General features: G+C 42.6%; 1 protein-coding gene across 1 annotated transcript in view; it reads left to right on the top strand.

Moving 5' to 3' along the window:
• The window catches only part of rsrc1 (arginine/serine-rich coiled-coil 1), a 132,640-nt gene that overhangs the window by 95,384 nt on the left and 12,806 nt on the right, over positions 1–24,450 (top strand). Inside the window, exon 7 of the mRNA XM_074642044.1 lies at positions 11,775–11,846. Within this exon, the coding sequence (XP_074498145.1) occupies positions 11,775–11,846 (72 nt within the window). The remainder of the gene's footprint in view (positions 1–11,774; positions 11,847–24,450) is intronic.

The raw sequence follows: 24,450 nt of genomic DNA, 5'->3' as shown, positions 1-24,450 counted from the left end.
GTCAAAGGGGCAGCTCCCTTTTCATCACGGCGGAGGCTGTGGAATATTCAGCGCGCTGCAGATGTTCATGAATAATGTCTGTGGCCAAACCCCTGGCTGAGGCTGGGGGAGGAGGGATGAGGGAGAGGAGGAGGAGGGAATGGGGGTGTAGGGGGGAGGCAGCGAGGCCAGATGAATTACACGTAGGGGGGATCTGACAGGCGGCGTGGAGCTTTGTGATCATTCCAAAGTTCTAATAATCTCTCTCACCTTCTCCATCTCCCCAGTAATGAAAGAGAATAGGTGATTGCACCCCGGGCTATGTTCCCCGCGTAATGACTCCTCCAAAGGCACAGAGACGCCAAGGAAAAATGAACTTTGAATGAGCGGCGAATTGGCTCTGACAGAGTGATAGACCGTGACACAGATTCTGTAGCAAAACAGACGTAGTGCTAATTGATTATCAATATTTTAAGCAAAGTGATGAAAATAAGCATTAAGAGATGAGAAAGAGGGAAGAGAGAAGGGAGTGCACAACACTACCTTCGGGGGGGGGCTGTCATTTGTACGATCTCCCTCGCTCCTTTCTCTCCCCCATTTGTTTCTACTACTCCTGCGGCCAGGCTGTCTCCCCCGTCTCCCCCGTCTCCCCCGTCTCCCTGGTGCCACTCTCAGCCTGCCCTCTCCCTCTCTCATGCATACTGTCTTTCTGTTTCCCTTCATCGTTTCTCCTGAGCTGACATTTTAGCGTTAATTGCCAAATATGTCCCTGAACTTGTATTCAATTTGTAACGCTTTGCTTTATTTATTCCTTCGCTCTCACCTGCATTTTTCTGAACCTTGTTATCAGGCCCTTGCATTAGTCACCTTGTCCCTCAGAGTGTGTCATTTTGGAGTTCAATCACGTATTTCTTTAAGAAAGAATAGAAATCAAACACTTTATTCAAATACATTGTCGGCAACGTCGGGCTGTGTCTCTACAGAATTTGTAAAAGATATAAAAGAAAATGAATACAGTCTTTTGGAGAAGTATTACATGCACATGAACACAGTCCACACCAAAGAGCAGGCAGGGACCACCAAGTTTGTGTGTCTATTCTGCAGTGTGTGTGTTTGTTCCTGTAATGTGGTCAGTTGTGCTGAGCCCTATTGACGCTGCCAGGGGTCCCGGCTCTCCTGCCTTTCTTTTCTAAGTGGCCGCCCTCCTGAACCTCCTTGTGTCAGCACTGCGATTAGCGGCTCCAGTTTACCTTTCATGTGCGGGGGTCCTGATAGACTTAGCCCCATCTCCCCCACCACCACCACCACCACCACCACCACGACTACACACACATGAGACACACACACACACAGTGGTGTGCCATCACAATGGCATCCAACAGGCTTTCAGCGGGGGAACCAGAGCCTATTCTCCACCATTCAACAACACGCTCAAGTGCATTCACTCTGGAATAGATGAGCAGATACACACACACGCATATACACGCACACAAACACTAGCCAAGCATATTTTTGCACTGAAATTGCAGCACATGTACAATTCATTCTAACCAGGATTGCACCGTGTGGCCCTAAAATCTGAGCGACATTTTTGCAAAATGATGATGCAATGTGCAACCTTCTTGTTTAATTACTCACCAATAATTATAATATGTAATTATAGGAAATTAAATGAATATGAATAGTACAGAAGGTTTTATAGGTAAACAGACCAGTTCATGACACAGTTCAAACAAACACTGGACTTTCCCCCAGGAGATCGCTGTTCATCCCGTGGGAAACTAAACTGGAGTTAAAGCTAAATCTGCCTTAGTCCTTGCAGTCATAAGGACACTTTATCACATGAATGTAAGCACGATTACTAATGTAAAGCGTAGCCTGATAATGTACAACTCATCCATTCGGTGTTGGGTGGAATGAACTGTAATCAGTTCCTGTCCAGGAGACATATATGGTGGGACCAGTGGAGCACCTTGATGGAGAAAAGCCGGCTTAACTGGGAACTTATACGTGCAGAGGCAAAGTACTTACTCCATTTTTCCAAGGAGCGCTGTGAGACATGAAGCAACAGAGAGTTCAGCATCAGAGAGAGCGGAGCGACAGCTGGCTGAGAGATCTCAGATTTGGTGCCGATGGATGTGGTGTAGCAAAGGCCATTTGAAGGGTGTGCGACCTTATGTTCTCTTGTTGTAACACTTGTGGCTTTAGTCCCTATCAGCCGGCTCCTCTCAGTCATAAAATGTGAGTAAAGCTGCTCTCCCTTTTCCCTATGTGTCCTCATCTCTTTATTTAGATAAATAACATTCCAGATAAAAATAGGGATACACCGATACCGGATTGGATATCAGACCGATACTGACTCAAATAGCTGGATCGGGTATCGGTGACAATGGGGCCGATCTATTAAATTCAGTTCTATGTTTATATACTATATATTATATACTGGAATTTTAATTCCTGTTTAAGTTTCGACCAATTTGTTGCTGCATTAAAAATGTGTTTACACCTAAATTGTAATTAATGTAAATAATTCCTGTTAATTTTTAAGATTTTTTACCAAGTTTATGATGTATGATTTAATATTTTAATAGTAAATAACAATTCAGTAAATTTATATGTGTATTTATTTGTTATGTTTTGTTTTACAAAGTTAGCAAAGCAATGTTTAAGTCAAGCCTGATGTTGCCTTAAAAGAATGATCCCAGTCACTTCCACACAGTCAGGCATACAGCTTATTAATTAAACACTGGTATCGGATCGGTACTCATCATCGGCCGATATACAAAGCCAAGGTATCGCTATCGGGACTGAAAAATTTGGATCTGTGCATCCTAGATAAAAATAAATATGGTCTAAATGAATGCCTCCAGACATTAACCAACAATTTATTGCACAACAATTGAATTTTCTTTTATGTACTTCCTCAAAAAATCCAATGCCAACAAGAGAGAGCAGACGCTCTGGACACAAAAGACAGCTACTTGCTGTTTGGGTGACACAAACACAGTTGTCGCCAGTCTAAGCGTATTACTAACAGATTATAGTAACATATGCAAACTTATTTTCTACTCCTTTCATACAAAAGCCATGCAATGTTTAACCTCCACGTGAAAATACAATACTGTACTGGGCACTTTTTTGAAACATGCCATCACTGTTTAGCTGTAGCATCTCTCTTTGTGTGATTTGTAGCCTGGCATGAATAGCCAAAGGTGGGCTAAACCTATTTTTAGTATCCTACAAGGGATTTGTCTGTAAACGGGGTTTCTCTAGCACCTAGCACACACCCTTGTTCAAAGGTTACAAGATAGGAAAGGATGCAAAGAAGCAGGAGAGTGTTTAAAGAGAAAGGGAAGGAAAAAAATGTGGAGACATGCCAGGGTTGAAGTTGAGGGTGAGATGTCATTCAGAGGCCCCAAGATGCTTAATATTTTACCGTGTGATCCCTGCATTATGGATTTGGTCTGATTGCCCTCTCAAGACCTTCGTTATGCACTTACCCACTCATCTCAGTGAAGTTCTCATGACAGAACTTTTGTATTTATCTAAAAGGCACGCCCACCCTCCCAGCAAACCAATAAAATAACTGCTAACGCACACTTTAATGTAACATTTCAATATCTACTGTAAAGGCAAGAGCATTTACATATGATATTTCCACAGTGAGGTTTCAAGGTTGAACTTTGTGTGACCTGGTATAGAGGCTTTGTTGTTGGCGTTACCCCTAAGGCTTTTGTGTGTGTGTGTGTGTGTGTGTGATGTGCTCTTATGCCTTACAGTATGTGAATATGTGGACATCCGTGTGTGTTCCTCAGGTGTGTTTATGTGTGTGTGCAGCCCCATGGCAGTCAGTGCGTGGTCCTCAGAGTAACCTCCCTCTCTGATCTCCCTGACCGCTGGAGGCCTCTGCTCCTCCCCACCTTTTCTGCAGTTTCCCTCTCAGGTTCGTGGTCCGGGGCCTCAATTTCTCTGAGCGTGCAGAGTCAGGGGATACACTTTCGCCCTTGGGTTTAAAGGGTAGGTTGGGGTGCTGGGCCCGAGCCACCCACATGCATCATGAAGACCCCACTGCTCAGCTGCTTATTGCCCCACATGAAACCTGCTCTCAACCCAAGACCTCCTATGCAAGGTTTTTGCCCAAAGGAAATAAGACCCAGACCCCAGTGTGTTGTCTGTAGCCGAGCGTTGTGTGATGCAGAGGGGTTTGGAACGTGGAGCTGAGGATTATTGTAGCTGCCTAAGTGAATTGCTACACACAGGACAATATGGCGCTCCGGGTTATTGGGCTGTCCTCTCATGGTCAAGTAGACTAATTGGTCATTAGGGTCTTGGTCTACCAAGACATTTTTTAGCCAGTTAGTTGTTTTGTGTCTTTATGGGGATGAGCTTTTAGTAATTAGTCATTACTTACAGATTAGGGGAGTAACTAGGGCTACAACTGATTATTTTCATTGTTGATTAATCTGTCAATTATTTTCTGGATTAATCGATTAGTTGTTTGGTTTATAAAATGTCAGAAAAGGATGAAACATGTCGATCAGTGTTTCCCAAAGCCCAAGATGACGTCCTCAAATGTCTTGTTTTGTCCACAACTCAAAGATATTCAGTTTAGTGACCAGAAAATATTCACATTTAAGAAGCTGGAATCAGATTTTGACTTTTTTTGTTTTTCTTAAAAAAATACTCAAACCAATTAATTAATTTAACAGTTGACAACTAATTGATTAATTGATTAAATGTTGCAGCTGTAGAAGCAATTAACTAATATAATTATTACCAATAGATCTCTAGAATACTTTTTCTATTAATCGTTGGTCTTGGACAATGTATAAAAATAGTTATAAATGCTCACAAGTAAGATCCCAAGGTGATGGCTTCAAATTGTTCAAAAGTTTAAAACCCAATGATCTACTATCACGACAAAGAAAAGCAGGAAATCGTCTCATTTGAGAGACTGGAACCAGCGTTTTTTTGTCATTATTGCTTGCAAAATGACGATTGATTATGAAAATTTTTGCTGATTTAATTTCTGGTAGACCAATGGTTTTAGCTCTAAAATAGATCCCTCTACATGACCGTGTTGGCGTGTGGGGGTGACGGTACTGGAGAAGCAGTTTGACTGAAGTTGTTTTGATAATGAGAATGGAGAAGCAGTGCTACGGTGGCAACTTTGACAGCTGGTTAAATATGAGTCAAGCGAAAATGTTTGCATGTGCAGAAGACCTTATATCTGTAGAAATGGACAGTGTACACCGCAGGGAGGAAGATGTTGGCATCCAATCTATCGTATGTTGGTACGTACTGTATATAAAATATGAATTTGAATTGTATGAGTCTGTGTTTTGTAGTTTGTAGTATAAAATGAACTCTGGACTGAGTTACCTCCTGTTTTTCTTATCAATAAGATAAATGTCTTCTTAATTCCTCAGCTCTTTTGAGTTTGACAGATGCGATCTCAGCATGATCGCGTAGCGAGTAGGAAAATACAAACATTGGGGCCCAGGTGTCGAGAGTTAAGGAGGCTGTTTTAAAAATTAATAGAACAAATGTTGCGTAAGCAAGACTCCAGAGTTTTGATTCTGACATATCGCGTGTAGCTATAAGTCTCATTTCTTCACACATCCACATGAATGATTCAAATTGTCCATCTGACCTCATGTATAACATAGTGTAGAGTATTTTTTTATCAAGCTCATCTACCGCAACACTGTGTCAGCATGCAGTGCTGGCATCTTGCATCTGGCTCCTTCATTTAGGGCGATCACTCCTCTCTGAAGCATCCGCAACACCACAGGAGTACAGGCCCTAATTGATGCACCCCCCCCCCAGCATCAGAATATAGCCGCGAAACAAAACAAAAGCTTTTTCAGACGATTGGCGATGAATAATTGATTGATTTTGTAAGATATCTCTCTCTAATTGTTTAGTTTGTAAATATTTCATGGCTTGTCGTTAAATCAGCCTGATGACAGATGCAGAGGGCAGCAGCTTGCGATAAAGATCATTCAAGTTCAGGGCTCCTGTCTTCTGCCTGAAGGAATTCACTCTTACGGCGGAGACGCACTGATTCATACACAGCACTTTAGTGAACACTTTCATGTGTGTGTTTTTTTTGTTGTTGTCAGGAGACTCTCTTCAGGACAAGTTTGCACAATGTCAAACATTATCTGCTGCTGTAATGCAGGTTTGCCCTTGGATGGTTTTTATGTATTTCTACTGCTAAATATTTAAATTACTTCATGTTGCATCTCTTCATGTCTGCCCATCCAATCAGCATGCAGGTACATTTGTGATATGTCCCGTGTCAAGTTATACTTTACGGCTACAAGGTCTGGGTGAGCTGGTTTTGATGGCACCTGCATTTAAACACACACACATAAAAGCAAGGCCTGGCTGGAGCCTCCCATCTGTGTTGTCTGTGTGCTGTGCCACCTAGTGGTTGCTTCGGATGATGCTTCTTCCCATGATCCGTTTAACCTCTACATTATCAGATACTGTGGGTTTTCGTCTCATGGTTCAACTTTTTTCACCTGAAGTAGCTGAAACTTGAGGAAGTGCTGGATCAATCTTAAGATGCCCTGGTCAGGGTCAGATGAGGAACATTTATCAGTTCAGAATGATGCAGTGGTGTTCACTGGGTAGTTTTTAACTAATTCACATGGAACCTGTAAGTAAAGTACCATTACAATGCATGCACGGCCAGTTGTTTAGCTAGACTTTGTCTCTGTAAACTTTGCCCCCATCTGAGTGTTACATTTACTGACCTGATCTATGTCATACATGTACCGTAATGTGATCCCAGCTTTGATGTGGATCCCAGGAAGACTAGTAGCGAGCCTCTGATTTAAGTCCATCACTGTCCCTCTCTTTGTCTGTGTCACAGAAAAGCAGTAACTCTAACCTTCATGCATCCTGCATTCAAACTTGACAAATGACAGTTTTATCATCCCAGATCATTTTTTAACTCCCTGACAGCTAAAAAAGATTTAACCAAATTTGAAGTTCCTCTTATTGGTGGAGCAGCTGTGCAGTAAAACTGCATCTGTCCTGTCTGTCTTGTCCACCAGGGCAGTGGTTCTCAACCCCCTGGGGGTCCTCGGACCACTGGTTGAGAACAACTGCACTAGGGCCAAATGATATTGGAAATTAAATTGCATTGGGATATCTTTGATTAGGCTGGTTTTATAGAAATTGCTGCCGTTATCTGGTCAATTAGTCATAGCTCTTTAATTCAGTTCCTATCCATAAATCCATGTTTGCTTTACACTCGATGTAAAGTTAGGTTTGCAACCTTTTTAATAAAAGCTGCATGATGATCTTGTATGCCTCATGTTGGTGTAGGTTTGGGTCATTTGTTTGAATCCCTCTCGGCGCCAGGTCTTTCTTAAGCAGCCATAATTTCTTTGTGGCATTTGAAGCCTTCTGCATACGACCAGCTAAAACATCCAAAATATACATTTATGAAATTGAATGTCATTTGGTTACGACTTTGCACTCATCATACTTCGATGGTCTTGGTATTGTCAGCCTGAATGTTCAAATACATCAGCCATAATGGTGTGTGTTATTCTCACGGCTGCCAACTAACAGATGTAGATGTTGTGACCTCCTCACTTATTTTGAAGTTACATGCCAAAAAAAGCAACATATGATATGTGGCTAATTAAATAATTCATCACTTATTTATCTTTAAGATCATAGTATTTCATAGTCATGAAAATCTCTGTATGGATGGTGGGCGTAATTGGCCTTTCATTCCTTCACAGAGGGACTGTGGCATTGTTTATACTGCGATATTGTTGCTGCAGGTTCACGAATATTTAGTTGTCTATCTGTCCAGCAGTTTTCTGTCTGTCTGTCTTGTCTTCTCAGTATGTCAGTTTGTGTGTCTACCTGTCTGTCCTCTCTGCCCCATCGCGTTCTTATGTTTCTTTGTCTCGTCTTTCTGCCTGTCAGGGCTGTTTTTCGTCAGGTCTGTTTGTCTGTCTGCCTGTCCTCCAACCTGTCTGTCTCTTATTTATTTATTTATTTATTTATTTATTTATCGTCTTATCCGTCTCTCCGTTATTCAGCGTTGGTCGGAGGCCCGGCTGTTGAGCTTCACTGTAAAGTGCTCGGCTGATTGGAAGGGACATTTTTCCAATGGCGCTGCGCTGCCTCTAATATTCTGTTTGTCGTTGGGTGTGAGGCTGATTTATCACGCCTCCTCTCCTGCTGACATTCAGATTCACTTTGATTGGCGGCTGGACCGGAATGACACCCACCACTACCAGCACCGCTAACATCGCTGCGCCTCTCGCAACGCATGCACAAACAAAGTCGAATGTGATGTTCTGCACACGGCGGATATGAATATGCCTATTACGCCAACACGCTTACATTTAGACATGCACTTGCATATATACACTCACTCATAAACGCACACAGACTAAGTGGATAACTGTTGTGTTGACCTCTGTCTTCAGCATCGCTAGTTTGTAAGTGTTGTATTGAGTTTATTGAACAATGTGGGCAGACTGCTGCTCTTCTGTTGTTCTCTCACCTCATGAACTCTATAATATGGTAGCCTTTCTCACTTCTAATACTTACTGTATGCAGCCTAAGGCCCAAGCTACTGCACACTCCTGTGCAGAATAACATCTCCCTCCTTCTTTTTTCTCACCCTCTGTCCCTCCCTTCTCCCCCTCCAATCCCTCCTTAATAACTCTATAACTCACCTCAGCCTTAGATTTAATTGCTTATCTGTGTGTAAACGTATTAACCCTCTGCTGTATCTGTTTTGCTGCCGTCCCGGGGGCCCCGACAAGCCTCTCTGACTGCTGTGCCTTACATCCAATGAATAGTCCTTCTCTGAGTGGTAATAGGGAATCAGCATCGTAGCAGCAAGCATTGGCGGCGTGTAAGAGATAAATCAGATTGGGGGTCTTGCTTTGCCAGTTTATTGAATCTAAATTGCGTGCGCGCGTGGCCCCCGCCGGCCCTACACGGCCCATCCATCTCCCGGCTGATAATGGAGCGGGCCCGATTCCACCTGGTGGGAGCATTATTACATTTCCCCTCTAACGAGACCCAGCTAATCCTGCCAAGGGAGGAGGACAGGAGAGAAGAGAGGAGAATAGGAGAGGGGAAGAGAGGAGTGAAGGAGGATGTTGGGGGAGGAGGAGAAGAAAGAAGGGAAGAGAAAAGAGATAGAAGAGGAGATTCTGTAAGGAAAAAAATGCTGGCAGCCTGCCTCTTCCCTCCCACTCTTCCTCTTTCTCTCTTTCTCACTTTCTTCCTCTCTGTTGCTGTGCATAAAACATCTTCTAGCGCCATCAGAGCTACATGGCCCCTGGGCCCCTGAGCTGCAATTACACTCATAATCACAATGCGATTTCACTGACGCTCGCCGCCCCTTCCCGCTGCCACCGCTCCCCTCTCCCTCCGCCCCTGCAGCCAAGACTGAACGAAGTGTAAATGAAGTGAAAGGCCGCTCCTCTCCCCAACACCCGGCCGTTTATTACCCGCTTTAATAAAAGTCCATCACAGAATTATCCTACAATGAACTGGAGCCACTAAGTTGCCAAGAAATATACTTCCAATAAGCGGCCCCTGCACACAGACATGCCTGTGTTTCTAGATGGCCACAGCTGTGAGGCTTTTTTACATGCAACTGTAATTTTAACAGGCTTTTCATGATAGTGCAGCAAAGTGTGTTGCTGTAATGTATTGTTTTGTACTTTATCTTTTTTTTTTTTAAAAAGCAGAACTCTTTATTGATGTAATTAAATCGTATCCCTGGCTCAGTGCTCAGGCCTACTTTCATTGTTTTGAGGGGGCAGGAGCCCCGTGAGGCTGCGCACTGATGAGAGATGGATAAACAGTTTGATTTGCTGCTATCGCCCCCAGGCACAGTGTACTGGAGAGATGAGCAAGAGAAGGAAGAGAAAGCATGAAAAAAAAAACGGGTTGGGGTGGGAGAGGGCAAAACAGAAGGAGAGAAAAGAGAGCGAGAGGATGAGAGAACCTGTTGGGGGTGGGGGATGGAGGGATAGAGGTGGAGGATAAACATGCAAACAAAAAGAGGCGACAAATCACTCCTGTTGTTTGTGTGCACATGTTTGTGTGCACGGCTTTTTCTCTTATTTCTGCTTGTTTTGTCTGTTCCTCGCTGTCAGTTCTTCCTTTTTCCTACATGGCCCCCATCTATCCCTTTTTTCCCTCCTCTTTCCCCCCCCCCGTCTCCCTCCCCGCTCCGTTTCAACACCGATACCGCTCCGTCTCCTACCTGCCTCTCGGTAGCCCCGAGCAAAAGAGGGAACTGAGGAGCACAGAGAGGAGTTCACACACAAAAACACACACACACACACACACACACACACACAGGTGTACGCACACAAATACAGACAAGAAAAGTCATGAATGTAGTTGCGAAAGAGATGCAGGATGGTGCAGCCCGTGGTTTAGTTCTTACTAAAACTGTGTTAACTAAGAGAAATAGATTGATTGCTGTTGATTTGGTTAGGCGTGCTCCCACACACAGACACACACACACACACACAAGCTGAGGGAGGTGGAGGAAGGTTCAGTCATCCATGTAGAGTCATTGTTAGTAAAGATGCGGAACCTCCAGACTTAACCAGCCGTAACAGCAGTGTGACGGTTCTTTGTCTACGCCAATTACTGAACAAAAACAGCACCGCAGTCACAGAGAGACGAGCACAACCCATGGCCTCCTGCATCCAAACACACACACACACATACACAGATGATGTATGTGTTGTATTTTTATGTATTTGCTTGCAGTGTAACACACAATCGGACACAAAACGAGACGTGTGCACAAAACACACATCTCAAGTGGTACAATAAAGCACATCCGGACACCCACAGCCGTGCACTAACACAAACATTCTGTAAGCGCTCACAAACACTTACACCCACTCTTATATTGTATTAACTTCCCCAAAACAGTGCAGTGCTCTCATTCTCTTCCTCCCCCGTCTCGCTCTTCTTCTGTTTCTCTGTTTTTTCTCTCTCTCAAAGTTTAAACTCATTAAGTGTAATGATATTGGAGACTCAATTTTACATAGCTCACTCATCAACCAAGTGAGATAGCAATAAAGGCGAATGGCTCCGCCGAGGCCTTAACGCTGCGAAATAAATGATGCGCCGCAACGGAAATGTAATTAATTTAGAGGCAGTATTGATAGTCCTGCCATACACGGCATTATATTTTTTAATGTGGCTTAACATCTTGATTATTCAGGGGGAAAGGCGGAGGAAAAAGGGAGCCGAGACAACACGGCTCACGATGAGAGATGCTTAAAATGCCCTGACGAGTGTTTACTCCCGCAGCCTCACTTTCTCTTAAGCTTTTCATTATGCCGAGACGATAAACACCTCTCTGGAAGACTCGCTGACTTTTACAGGGGTATGAAGGGAAAGCAGAGAAGGGTGCTGTCTGGTAGGGGGAGGAGAGGAAAGGCATGATTCATATTTTTGTTGATTTGTACGCTTACTGTTGATCCAATGTGTTCTCTGGTGTTTTTTGCATTTTGATGAGTATCAAAGTGTCTCCCACAGAAATAGATTTTGTGCCTTGTGCGTACAAATATATGTTTTTTTAAAATGGAATCATCAAATTTAAATATTTTTTTTATTTTCAGTACAAATATATAATCATATATCATAATGAATTCCTTAATATCTCAATGAATCTATCTAAACATACTGTAAATGTTTCCCTTAATAAAACCATTATGATGTTCATGAAGTTCTGCTCCGCTCCTGACGCTGCTGTCTTTCTTTTCAAGCTAAGACGGACGAGGTGCTGAAGGCCAAAGTAGCCAAGAGAGAGGAAGAGGCCCGGAAGAAACTAGAGGAAGGTGAGTAAATATACACGTGTGTGTGTGTGTGTGTGTGTCACAGATCCAACATGTGGACTTTGGCACCAACACCAAACCAGCTGTAGCTGCTCTAAAAACAAAACGCATGAAACATAGGATGTTACAAAAATGCAATATTAAAGTTGCTGGTAAGATAACAATGAAATAATTCAAGTTAGCTTTTTTCCATTAAATAGCTATTAATATTACCTTTAAGGAGCATGGACACAAAATACAAAAAAAGGTTTTTTTTTAGGCTTTAAAACATCTGTATGCACAACTTCTGTCTTAAATAAGCTGGAGCATGTTTATCCAAAAACAAACAAGTTTTATAAAGCTTCCATGTCATGACTGTGAATGTGAGTGCAACAATTAGTTTTGGAAAGCCTTGACTCGGCTCCTGTTTCTTGTGTCAGGTATTGCAGTATAGTAGTCCATGCCCTCTCTGCAACGTTTCTAATAGGTTTACATTAACAGATTAACGTAAGCGCCCTCGTCTTGTAAACGAGAAGTCTTCCTTCGCAGTTCATCTATACTTTGCAAAACATGAGCTTACAGATGCTGATTACACTCCTTAGTTTTTATTAACACAGCTGTAATCTACATAAAGATGCATAGGCGGAAATGTGCTTAGCATTGCAGGCAGTAAATTCACCCTGCCAACATAGGCATGTGTGCAGACACACACATACACACAAAGATTATCTCGATGCACATTCAAATAAAGTCAAGAGTAATTTGCAGTGGATATGCTGGCAGTAATAAAAGTCCTTAGATAGAATAATGACCCTGGTCCCCGCTCTGACCAGAGCATGACATAAAATGAGAATATCAAATGTGCTGTTATCAACTACACTGTGTGTGTATGTGCATGCACACACAGGCATGTGTAGTAGCATAATTTGTTCTAGTGTGGGTGTTTTTATATCGCTGGATTCACTCTTCGTGTAATTTTTTTTGTGCATCGAGCAGAGTGTGACCTTTAAAGTTAGCTGACCTTTTAGCCAAATGAAAGTCCAGCCATCAGAAACTAATTAGCCCTGCACTCTCGCTTTGGTCCCCCAGTTCTGGGAAGAATTTATTTCCTCCTTCTCTCTATTTCACTCTGTTTTGTTTTCTTTCAGCCTCTCCACCATTCTCACATTAATATTATTCATTTTTTCAGTTTTTATCCTCCTACTTTCTGTCTAACATGCTCTCTTTCTTCCCACTTCCATTTGTCCTCATCAACCATTTCCACCTCTCTCCTGCCCTCTTCTCTACGTCTTTCCCTTCTCCCGCTTCGCTCTTCTCCGAGTGGAAGCATTGCCAAAGTGGTGACTAAGTGCCTCGCTTGGGGCAACTGAGCAAGTCTCCCAATCAAATAGCTTTCTTAAGCTAAGTTCACGCTGCACTGTTGCCTTTTTTTGGATTCCGTTGGACTCTTTTTCGCTCAAAGCTCCCTCACTCCAACTGTTCGTTCTGTGTGAAATAAGGTGTTGTGCTTGATTGTGTAGTGGAGCGGTGCAGTACGGCATGCTGTGCAGGCGCTGCCTTCGAGGACGATCATTTTATTCCTTTTCGCTGCACGGGGGGACACATGAAGTGAGATCAGAGAGGCTCGACAAAGTGGCCCCGACGACTTGCCCTTGCCGCGGTAGCGAAAGAAGCCAGTGGCACGGTCACAAAATACACATGAACATCCACACATAGACACAAGCAGCCAGCTCCATCCTCTTCTGCCCTTCATCGCAGCACAGCTAAAATGGAAGAGGTGGGCCACTGCTGCTGCTGCTGCTAAACAGCAGATCACCAGGGGTCTCCTTATTCCCCGCAGGGCCTCTTAGAGGTCAACGCAACTAGAAAGTTTACACTTGAACCGTTAAGTCAGCTGAAATGAGAAAAACCTTTTAAAGAGAACGGAGGGTAGAAGTGAAGAACACTACCACCTACACTCCTCGTTCATAAATAGATTCACGTCCTTGACTGGCAATGTGTTTGAGTTAGTTTAGCCCTAATCGAACCACCGAGATCTGATTCATGTGATATGCAAGCTATTATTGTAGCGAACTGTGGCTGCATACTGCGGAGCCCTGCGAGGATAGAGGGGTTTTTATCAGCAGGGTTTACTGCGAGAGAGAAGGGAGAGGATCAATAACTGACCCTGTGGTCATCAGTTAACAAAGTAGTTTCCACTTAAAAAGAGTGTTTGGCTCTCTGGTTAAGGGCAGCCAGATGATGCTAGTGGTTGAAAAAGGAAACAAGTGATATGAAAGGGTGTGAGAATGAGAGGGGAGGATAGTTGCTTTGTTAGTTGCATGCCTTGTTTAGGCTATTAAAGCTGAGAGATGTTGTTTGTGTGCCCAGGAGGCTTTTAGCTAACATAGTGTGTCCAGCTATAATAAGATGGACTGACTGCCAGTGTAACACAGTCTGTTTGTGTGGACTGTGCTGTCAGCTGGCACTTTACTGAAGGCGGCGTATAACCAGAGTTACTGTGTGGTGGTGCTGTAGTAATGTAGGGCTGGATGATGAACTAAATATATCAAATTACTTCTTGTGGACACTATTATACCTACCTGTGCGTCAGGAGAACCTGCTTTGTGTTTCATTATAGTCAGATCAAAGTGCTTCCACCCTCCTTTTTTTGGTAAATTCACTCATGTTGTACCTTTCCCAATATATAAACATCATACTGCAATGCAAGACAACATATTACAGTAATTCAATGAACAGGTAATAAAGAAAACTAAATAAATCTGGGCACATATAGTAGTTAACTTAAGTTCATGTTCATGCTTTTCAATAAATATCAATAAATAAACTGACAATTTGTGACAACTTGCGATATCTAACCAGAAGTTAAACCTACCAATCAGCGCAGTAATAAAGTGCCGTGATTAAAAGTGCTATTGATAACATTCGGCCACTAGATGTCACATTCTCCCTCCCCCGTTCCATTGCATTTACTTCACAACAAGTCATTGCCAGACACTTACCGTCAATCTCAGCCATTTATCCGTTTTTTCCACACTAACTGACGACCCAGAGATACCGCGTGATACCAACTTCGTTTTACTATTGGCTCACAGGCCTTGTTAGAAGTGGGAACCAAACGTCAGATATCTTCCACAAAGATAAACTAAACATTCATTTTGGACCCGCCAAAATGTTTCGAATGATTAATTCACAATCATGATAATTTTTTTCAGGAAAAGCCATACTTTTATTCGCCTTTCTAAAGACTCTGTGTATGTATTATTTAAAAAAAAATATTCATCTACATAAAAATGTTATCATGAAGACCTTTAAACTGGACAAAGATATAAGGAATCAACATGAGTAAGAAAATATACATCAGACTTAACTTATTATTTCCATTATTGATCAACCTGCCAGTTATTTTTCTTTATTAAGCTTTTTGTCTATAAAATGTCCGAAGATAGTGAAAAATTATTTTGCATTGCCCATCGTTATTTGCGTATTCAAATTATTTGTTTTGTCCAACCAAAATAATCTAAAACCCAAAGATATTCAGGTTGCTATCATATAGACACTAATTAAAATCCTCGCATTTACGAAGAAACTGGTGCCAGTGGACGTTTTCCTTTTAAAATTATAATAATTGACTATTATAAAATAGTTACTGATTCATTTTCTGTTGATCCACTATTCAATCAGTCATCTAACCATTTCAGATCATGTTGTTCAGCCCTAGTAGTATGTTTCTTATTGATTTGTATTTATTTATTTGTAGCTCATTTCACAGAAGCACGTCTGTTCAAAGACTATGAGATGTTGTTCCAGTCCAAATGGGAATGACAAAGTTTGATGCCGAGAAAAGAAGAGAGAGAATTTAAAATATGATGAGAAAGTGAGATGTCTCCTTTTCACCCTCCTCGCTAATATTGTACCGATAACTGAGTCAGGTGTCAGGAGGGTTGATTGTGTGTGTTTTCAGGCATTATGAAGACCTTGTGTTAATTCCTCCTGCTTTTCTTTATATACTTAATGTCCAGCAAATTGGTGTCAAATGCTCGATAACCCCAGTTCATCCCCACACTCTCGCTCGTGTGTCACTGACAGAAACATCTTCTCATTTGCGCAGCCACTCTCCAACACACAGAATTATGTAGATATGGATTGGACACTAGCCTATAGCCTGCGGATGGTATTTTAGCCCTTATGCTGCTCTGTCCCCATTACCTCAAACCACCACCAGATTGGGAGATCATATATTTTAATGAGACGTATAATAGCTCTTTAACCCATATCATTAGGGGAATATATACCTACCGTTTGCTCTTTTGGCAGTTAAACGAAAGGACTGTTTCCCTAATTACGCGGTGTGTAGGACAGGTCACGGGTTGGGTGTGTACCTGACTGTGTGTGTCTGTGTTCAGGAATTATATGACCATTAAATATTCAGCCGCAGACCCCCCCTCCCGCTCCCCTCCCACCCCCCCTCACTTCCTCGACCTAGCATCCATTAACGCCTCATCACCGTTTAACTAGCTCTGTTGTCAGTCACCACGGGGCCTCGGCTGAAACAGAAAATGTCTGGATTTCTTGCCTCGCTTGTTCAACATATAGAAAACACATCCTCGCCGAGTGTAGGAGTCAAATCAATATAAGTGAAATATCATTAAGGGCGCGTGTGCCCGCACCGTCGTTTGTTTGAAATAACATTTCTCTTGTTAGGAGTGATTACATGCTCCACTAAACAATTTGTCAGTCAGCTAAAATTTCCGCTCTGCATGCAAGCGTCTGCATACAACACCGGTGTGGGTGTGTGCGTCCATAATAAACGATGTGATCCCTTTTCTAATTGAAAATAATAACTAATCCACGGATAACAAGCTCTTGTATAATCCAAAGCCATATCCCTTCAGTTCTGGCCTATCTCGGCTGTAATAAAAGACAGGAAATGAGAGGCAAGTGAGAGTGGTGGCTTGGACATTGACGCTTAATGTAATCTGCCTTGAAATCAAATTATTTGACCTGGAAAGCCTAACAATACAAAACTCCTGCCGGGCTGCTGTTAAATATTTAGCACGTGCCTGTCATGAATACAAATGGTGCGCAAATTAGAATCTACAGGCGCGTGACCCCCATATCACACCCCGGGAGCACAGGGGGGGCTGGCTCTGCTTTAAATGTTTTAATTACCGGGGCCATGGTGTGGCGTGCCACGCTACCTCGCCGAGCGGCATCGCTTGCTGCTCAGGCTGCCACTTGAAGGACAAGCGGTGAAATTCATCCGCTGGTAAACACGAGTGATCTGGTGTCCATGATCTCATCACATTAACTAAAACATGAGGATTCAATAAGGAGAGTGTCTGAATTATACCAAGCTATAATTATAGTTCCCAGCATCCTCTCTCAGGGTAGAGCATTTTTCTAAACTGTATTCTTTCCACCGGCTATATGATCTACCTCGGGGCTCCAGGGAAGGCACTGTATTGCTCTTGTGCACTCTGCGCTGAAGAAAGATCTGTCTCAGTGATTTTGATGTAAGAAAATCTGGTTTGTATCGACTCGGTATTGATTAGCGGAGTTAGCCTCATCTCCTGTCGTTACTTCAGATAAATGGCCTTATTTGTTGTGTTATTATGTTCAACACAATCATGCCAGGAACAGTCAGAGGAATATTGAACCGACACTTCATTGGCTTTATGGGTTCTATTTGTTCCAGGAACTAAAGGATGTTTTCCGCTCGTATAGCTCTGCGGAGAAAGTGTAAAAGAGACAATCAATTACACCTTCACTTTAAAGGTCTGTTTCAAACGCAGTCTTACAGAAGGACGCTCCACACTTATTTCTGATTTTTGTCCTGCCTAAATAATGATTGATTCGGAGATGAATAGTGCCACACATTCAGTCTAGCCATCTCTCTTTTTTATTCTCTCCTCTCTCCTCCCAATTCATTCAGGTTTGTGGTTCCCCCCACGTTGAAATGATTAGTTATGCAAGGCTTGTAAGCACTGAATCAGAGTTATGGTCCCCGGGGAAATAAATTTGGCAGAAAATCAGTGTGAGAAGATTTAATTATCACGAGGAGACCTTTTTTCCTTGCCTTGGCCCACTGAAGCCCAAACTCCTCTCCTCTCTCTCTCTCTCTCTCTCTCTCTCTCTCTCTCTCTCTCTCCCTCTCTCGTGCTACGCTCAGCTCCACACGCTGCAGCCAAAAAAAAACTGGCGTGCAGCATGGACGCCAGCCCTCTCCTTGCCTTCCTTCTCCTCCCAATTTGTTTCATTGCACGGTGATAAGCCAAGCAATTACTGCTTTATTGATTTTTCATCACTGCAAATTTAAAGTTGATTCCCCCCCCCCCCCCCCCCCCCCCACTCCCCACCTCTCGCTTCCCCCTCTCCTCCCTCGGAGATGGCTCGGCAAGGTGATTAGGTGACCTCCTGTCCTAAGCGCTGCTGGTCCCGTGAACGAGTGGAGGCGCATGCCGAATTCCGCTAACCCCACGTGACCCTTTGTTGTCCCGGGGTAATGGGATGCTGATGCTGCCCGGTGTGGCTGTCACTGCTGCAGCTATGGAGACCTATATAGCTAAATCATTTCTATAAGGATATCTATGGAATGACAGGTTTGACCCGATAGCAGCCTGGCTATCTCTACCATAGGCTAGATTACACACAGATTGACCATGCAAGCGTCCAGCCTGTGTTCATTCAGGTCAAGTGGACAGATGATTGACAGCACCCTTTTACCCCCCGTGATTGGTAATCGTTTCCTGGGTCACCCTTATCAATTAACCTGCTACCAGTAGACCCATGTGCGTTCAGCAACCTCGCTTGAGTCACCAGGCTGATTTATATTCCAGATTTCCCGTCCATCCCATTTAGGTTTAGGATAGTGTCACGCAAACTGGTTCAAAATTAGATATTGAATGTTAAAATTTGTCTTGATTCAATGAATGTTTAGAAACTGAAAAAGTAATTTTTGCAAATATTTTTTTTACAATGAATAGTTAAAATGTACAAAAAAAAATATTCAATCACGATTAATCACATGATTGCTCATGATTAATCGCAATCACATTTTTTATCTGTTCTAAGTGCACCTTAAAGGTAGATTTGTCAAGTAATTTAATGCTCCTGTATACATGGGTGTGGGCAAATATGCTTGCTTTATGCAAATAAATGTATGTATTTATTATTGGAAATCAATTAACAACACAAAACAATGATAAATATTGTCCAGAAACCCTCAGAGGTACTGCATTTAGCATAAAAAATATGCTCAAATCATAACATGGCAAACTGCAGCCCAACAGGCAACAACAGCTGTCAGTGTGTCAGTGTGATGACTTGACTATGACTTGCCTCAAACTGCATGTGATTATCACAAAGTGGGCATGTCTGTGAGGGGAGACTCATTTTCATTCACATATCTTGAGGTCAGAGGTCAAGTGATCCCTTTTGAAAATGACCATGCCAGTTTTTCCTCGCCAAAATTTAGTGTAAGTTTGGAGCGTTATTTAGCCTCCTTCTCGACAAGCTAGTAGGACATGGTTAGTACCGATGGATTCCTCAGATTTTCTAGTCTCATATGATACCAGCATCATCACTCTAGCTTTAAAATTAAAAAGAAAACGGATTTGCGTAAACGCGTTATTGCGTTAAGTTTGACAGCCCTAAATTTTACAGAATTTTACTTTTAAAAATCCTGAAAATTGAACACACATTGAATGTAGCTGAATAATCTGTGTGACTGTTTCAGCCCCAGTAACGCAGCTTTGCTATTAGAAGATTAAAGGTAGAGTATTAGTTTGCCATGCTAACTGAAAACATTCCCACTATGTGAAAGTGACTGATACACACACACACTCACTCACACACACACACACACACATTCGCGTATGTCTGGACATGATCATACACAGCAGTAGTGTACTTGGTGCGGTCTATCCGGGTGGTCAGACTGCTGTGATTAGACACACCCGCAGACTGTTGCAGGTCAAAGTGCTGGCATCATGGGTGGCGCTGGCCATGTGGTGGCCCCCGCAAGGTTTGTCATTAGACATCAGAGGTCACTTAAGAGTGTGTGTGCGTCTGTGCGTGTGTTCCTATGTATGTGTGTGTGTGTGTGTGTGTTAGGGGGGGGCGGTGATATGTGCTTGTGTGTCTCTTTTTTAAATGTGGTGTGTGTGACAAGTGTGTTGTTGGAATGCCTGAAATGAGGTTGCATGAGAGTCCCCTGTGTGCGTGTGTTTTTCGGGAGTTTGGTTGCACAACACTGTGTCATGAAGATATTGCACGTTTTGCACTACTGTGTGAAAGAAAGTGTGTTGAGTTTATTTAGATCCCCATTAGCTACTGTATTACAACAGTAGCTACTCTTCTTGGGATCCTCATTCATATTTTTTTAACAATTATTCAACAAGACAATAACACATATGTACATCAATACACATCCATAACATTCCCACTCACAATATAACTCAATACATAACATAACCACTTAGACACACAACAACACCAATTCAAAACTTCTAATCTAATACATACGAAAGCTCTGAATTTCATCTCTCACATAGTTGAGAAAATAACTCACCTGATCCACTACATCACAAGTAAAGTGGGACGGATAGCTCTCTACATCCATATCACATCTTTGAGAACAGAAAAAAATGAAAACATAAAAGTCATATAATGTTCTACACTCCTTGTGTAAACAAAGAATCTTGACTTTTGTGAAAACACATATTACTTTCTGAAATCAAAAGGTCATTAAACAGGATACAACTGCCAATACTTCACTAAAATGTACGGGAGTATATCGTTAGCAAAGAGTAGAAAAAAGTAATGATACATACTGATATAAGCATAGCAACAATTTAAAATCCACATATGACATACTGTACTGTACATGTGTTAATTCAAGACTGTTGGTCATTGGTCAGCTCCCTTATTCTCTCTGTTCACATGGGACCCAGATCTACAACTGTATTTCCGCTAAACTGGGTATCCAAGACAAACTCAAACTTGCAGTGTTCAGTTTTCCAAGTGAGTGCCTCAGCATAATTTGTATTGATCAGCTGTTGTGTACATCAGATTAAAACCTCTGGTTAGTAACCTATTTTATACGGTCAGGTATGTCCCTGACACTGGTTGGGAGTATTGTCACAAAGCCTGATTACAATCAGATGGATGTAGATTTAACCCAAATTACATTATTTGTCTTTAAAGGAACAGTGTGTAGGATCTGGCGGTATCTAGCGGTGAGGTTGAGATTGCAACCAACTGAAGCCTCTCCTGTGTGCCAAGCATGTAGTATAACTATGGTTGCTGACCCAAATGCGAATAGCCCTCTCTAGAGCCAGTTGTTGTAAGAGTAGCATAGGGTCATTTGGAGCAGAGCCAGTGCTTAGTTTGTGTCTGTGTGTATGAGGGAAGTTAGTGGTGAAGCAAGAGAGAGATAGCGGCGGTGACAGGAGCAAGTAACGTTATGGACACCGGCCCAAGCCATTCAGGGCTACTGTAGAAACATCGCCGTGCAACATGGCGGACTCCGTGAAGAGGACCCGCTCCCTATGTAGATACAAACGGCTCATTCTAAGGTAACAAAAACACAACAAATCCTATTTCCAGGTGATTATACACTAAAGAAAACACACATATTATATTCCATTTCTGCCAAATGTTGCACACTGGTCCTTTAAGGGGTACAAGAAAATCATGTAGCAAATATTATCACATTCTTCGGCAACTGATTCAAGGAAAAGATGTACATGTGACATCAGCACAGGTCCAGTTATCCCAGACTGGAGAGGGAGGAGTATTTTGGGGGAAGTCGGTGAAGTTGGGTGCAGTGAGTGTGAGATAGGGTGGCAGTCAGAGAATGTGGAGGGTCACTGCATGGAGCAATACACTATTTTATACCTGTGCCCATACATAATCAGGGTGCTCTGAGAAGGACTTATACAACCCTCCCCCCCCCCCCCTCTTCTCTCTCACCACTACAGCTGACAGAAATCAAACATATCAGGACTGACTGGACATTATAGTCACACAACTACTCATGCATTTCCTTCCTGTAATTTAGGCCATGAAGGATGATTTTGATTTACATGCAAATGATGATGTCACTCTTGTTTTGTTATGTTTGCATGATTCCCTCCAATGAGGCAGAATGCGACAGGAAAAAAAGGAGTTCAATGCATTACACAGTGCCAAGGTTATTAGTCTACAACTGAGGTCAGAAGAGGAGGAGGTGGGGGCATTCGCCTAATTAATTACTACCCACACACACACACACACACACACACTCGGCCATGACCTTTACTAATATAGTTTGTAGCAGACCACACAAACAGGAGACTTTCTGTCCCTTTTCCACACACACACACACACACACACACACACACACACACACCCTGTCAGGAGCCAGCAGAGTGAAAGGGAGAATCAATTACAGCCCAACTAAGGGGAAATGAGTCGGTCGCTTGATGGCTGCACGTCAAGAAGGCTGCAGGTCACGAGGTGCGTATGTGTGCCTGTTTGTGTGTTGACGTTCATGTATCAGTGTATGTGAAAATCGAGCCGGTTTCCTGGATTCAGATTACATCATTTTCATTTTAAAGACCTCGATCCAATTAAGTAATTAGCTGCTTGGTGTTTTCTCTAATTATAGAGTTGTTAATAAAAGAGCTGCTGACCAGCCCGGGATCGAAAAAATGGAGACCGCTGCACTTTTTTCCCCCGCATGCATGCACGCACACACTCAAACACACGCTTAGTTTAACATCAAGTTAATGCAGTCAAATGCGTGTTATTTCTGGTAAAGGGCAGGGAAGGACTCTATATTCTAATCACACTAAAACAGCACTGCGCTTAATAAAGAGCTCCTTGAGTCTCGCAGACAGACAGGCTGTTATTGTACTCCAGGTTACCGAGCAGTTGAGAGAGATGAGTTTCAGGTACTTGCTCCTTCATCTATGTTCTGCTGTATTTTTACAACATTTCCCCATTTTCTTTTAAAGCCTCTCCTGTTTTATAGTAAATGCAAGCTGTCCTCCGGTACTCTGTGTGTGGAAAATGTTTAATAAACCAGCCCTAACCATTGAGTATAGGGACTAAAACTCCCTCTTTACCTTAAAAAATGACCTTGAGATATGTGGCTTTTGCAGCATGCTGACACCATCTTAAATATGAGTCCCGAAATAACAAGATTAACAAAAGCAGAACTTCTTACTCTGCAAGAATTTGATAGAATATAAGGAAACCAAATTGAATACAAAACAGTAAGAATGCCACCAGTCCCCTTTCGAGCCCGTCGACAGAGAAAGTGGCTGTGATCTTGAAGATCTCACCACTCAGCCTGTGAAAGCTTCACTATTTAATGAGATTCTGTGATGCTGCCCAGGCGCAGGACATCGGCTAACACTCATACTGCTCTCTTTCTCCCCCTCACACACACACACACACACACACAGCGAGGGAAACACACCCACCTGGTTTTGGTTAGCCCCTCTGTGTTTGCCGTTAGCACCGTGCAGTCAGGTCAGCAGGAGCAGTCAGGTCTTAGCTAGGATTTCAGATAAATAGCATGACGTATATGCAGTAAATATACAGTAGATGCTTTTAAGCTTTGTTAGTACTGGTTTTCCCTGAAAGGTAGACCCTTGTTTTTGGCAATGAATGCATTATTTATACCCATGATAGCGATAGGTACAATGTCAACAACGCAACAATAAACATGTCATCCCTGATGAATGTTAAATTCTCCATCTGAGCCAAGTAAATACTGTATGTTACCTTTTTTTCCAGCTGTAATGAAAACAGTGTATTTGAAAGCAGGAATGTAGCATTTCATCAAAGTCTCATAAGTTATGTCTGAGGTTTGCGTGATGCTTATATGAACAAATAAATACAAGTTTTGAGATGATTCAGTGCAGTTTTTAAGGCCAAATCAAGCAAATTATCATTTAGATATCGTGCATGAGAGATAGAGGTATGGATGGAAGGATAGACCGGAGGCCAATCTATTGTTCCTCCCCATGATTTCATAATGGGCGCAGACAGAAGGAGTCTAAACACATGCATTAAGTTGTGGTAGCAGGATTTGTTAGTACAGATGGGGGAGAATATACTGTAGTAGTAGTCGAACCGGGGTCAGTTGAGGAGAGGAAGTTGAGAGGATAGTTGAAGCGGTACGGGGTTGAATGACAGAAGCGGTGAGAGGGGAGGGATGAGCGAAGATGTGGAAGGAGATAGCACGAGCACGGCGCGTGGCTGCCATGTCATCCTGTCATTAGCAGGTTGTTTGGGTCTTTAATTCATCATTCAGACCTTTATTGACTGGAGAGTGGGAGATCACTATCGCGAGGAGACACTAGAAGAGCGTGTGTGTGTGTGTGTGTGTGTGTGTGTGTGTGTGTGTGTGTGTGTGTGTGTGTGACACTCAGTCACCAGCTGCTCTTCATTTCCTGATGCCAAATAGATATCACATAAGATATAACATAAACATATCGCATGCCATTATCTGCTAAGGTCAAATAATGCTCAAGGCTACATTATCCAAAGAGTGTGATCATATATGGTATTCTCCATAACTTCTATAGACCTGACTATTAATATAAGAGGTTTAACTGAGCGTTTAGTGATGTGT

This window comes from Sebastes fasciatus, chromosome 7, assembly GCF_043250625.1.
Source record: "Sebastes fasciatus isolate fSebFas1 chromosome 7, fSebFas1.pri, whole genome shotgun sequence".
NCBI classification, from domain to species: Eukaryota; Metazoa; Chordata; class Actinopteri; order Perciformes; family Sebastidae; genus Sebastes; species Sebastes fasciatus.
This window is presented reverse-complemented; position numbering and strand designations above follow the sequence as displayed.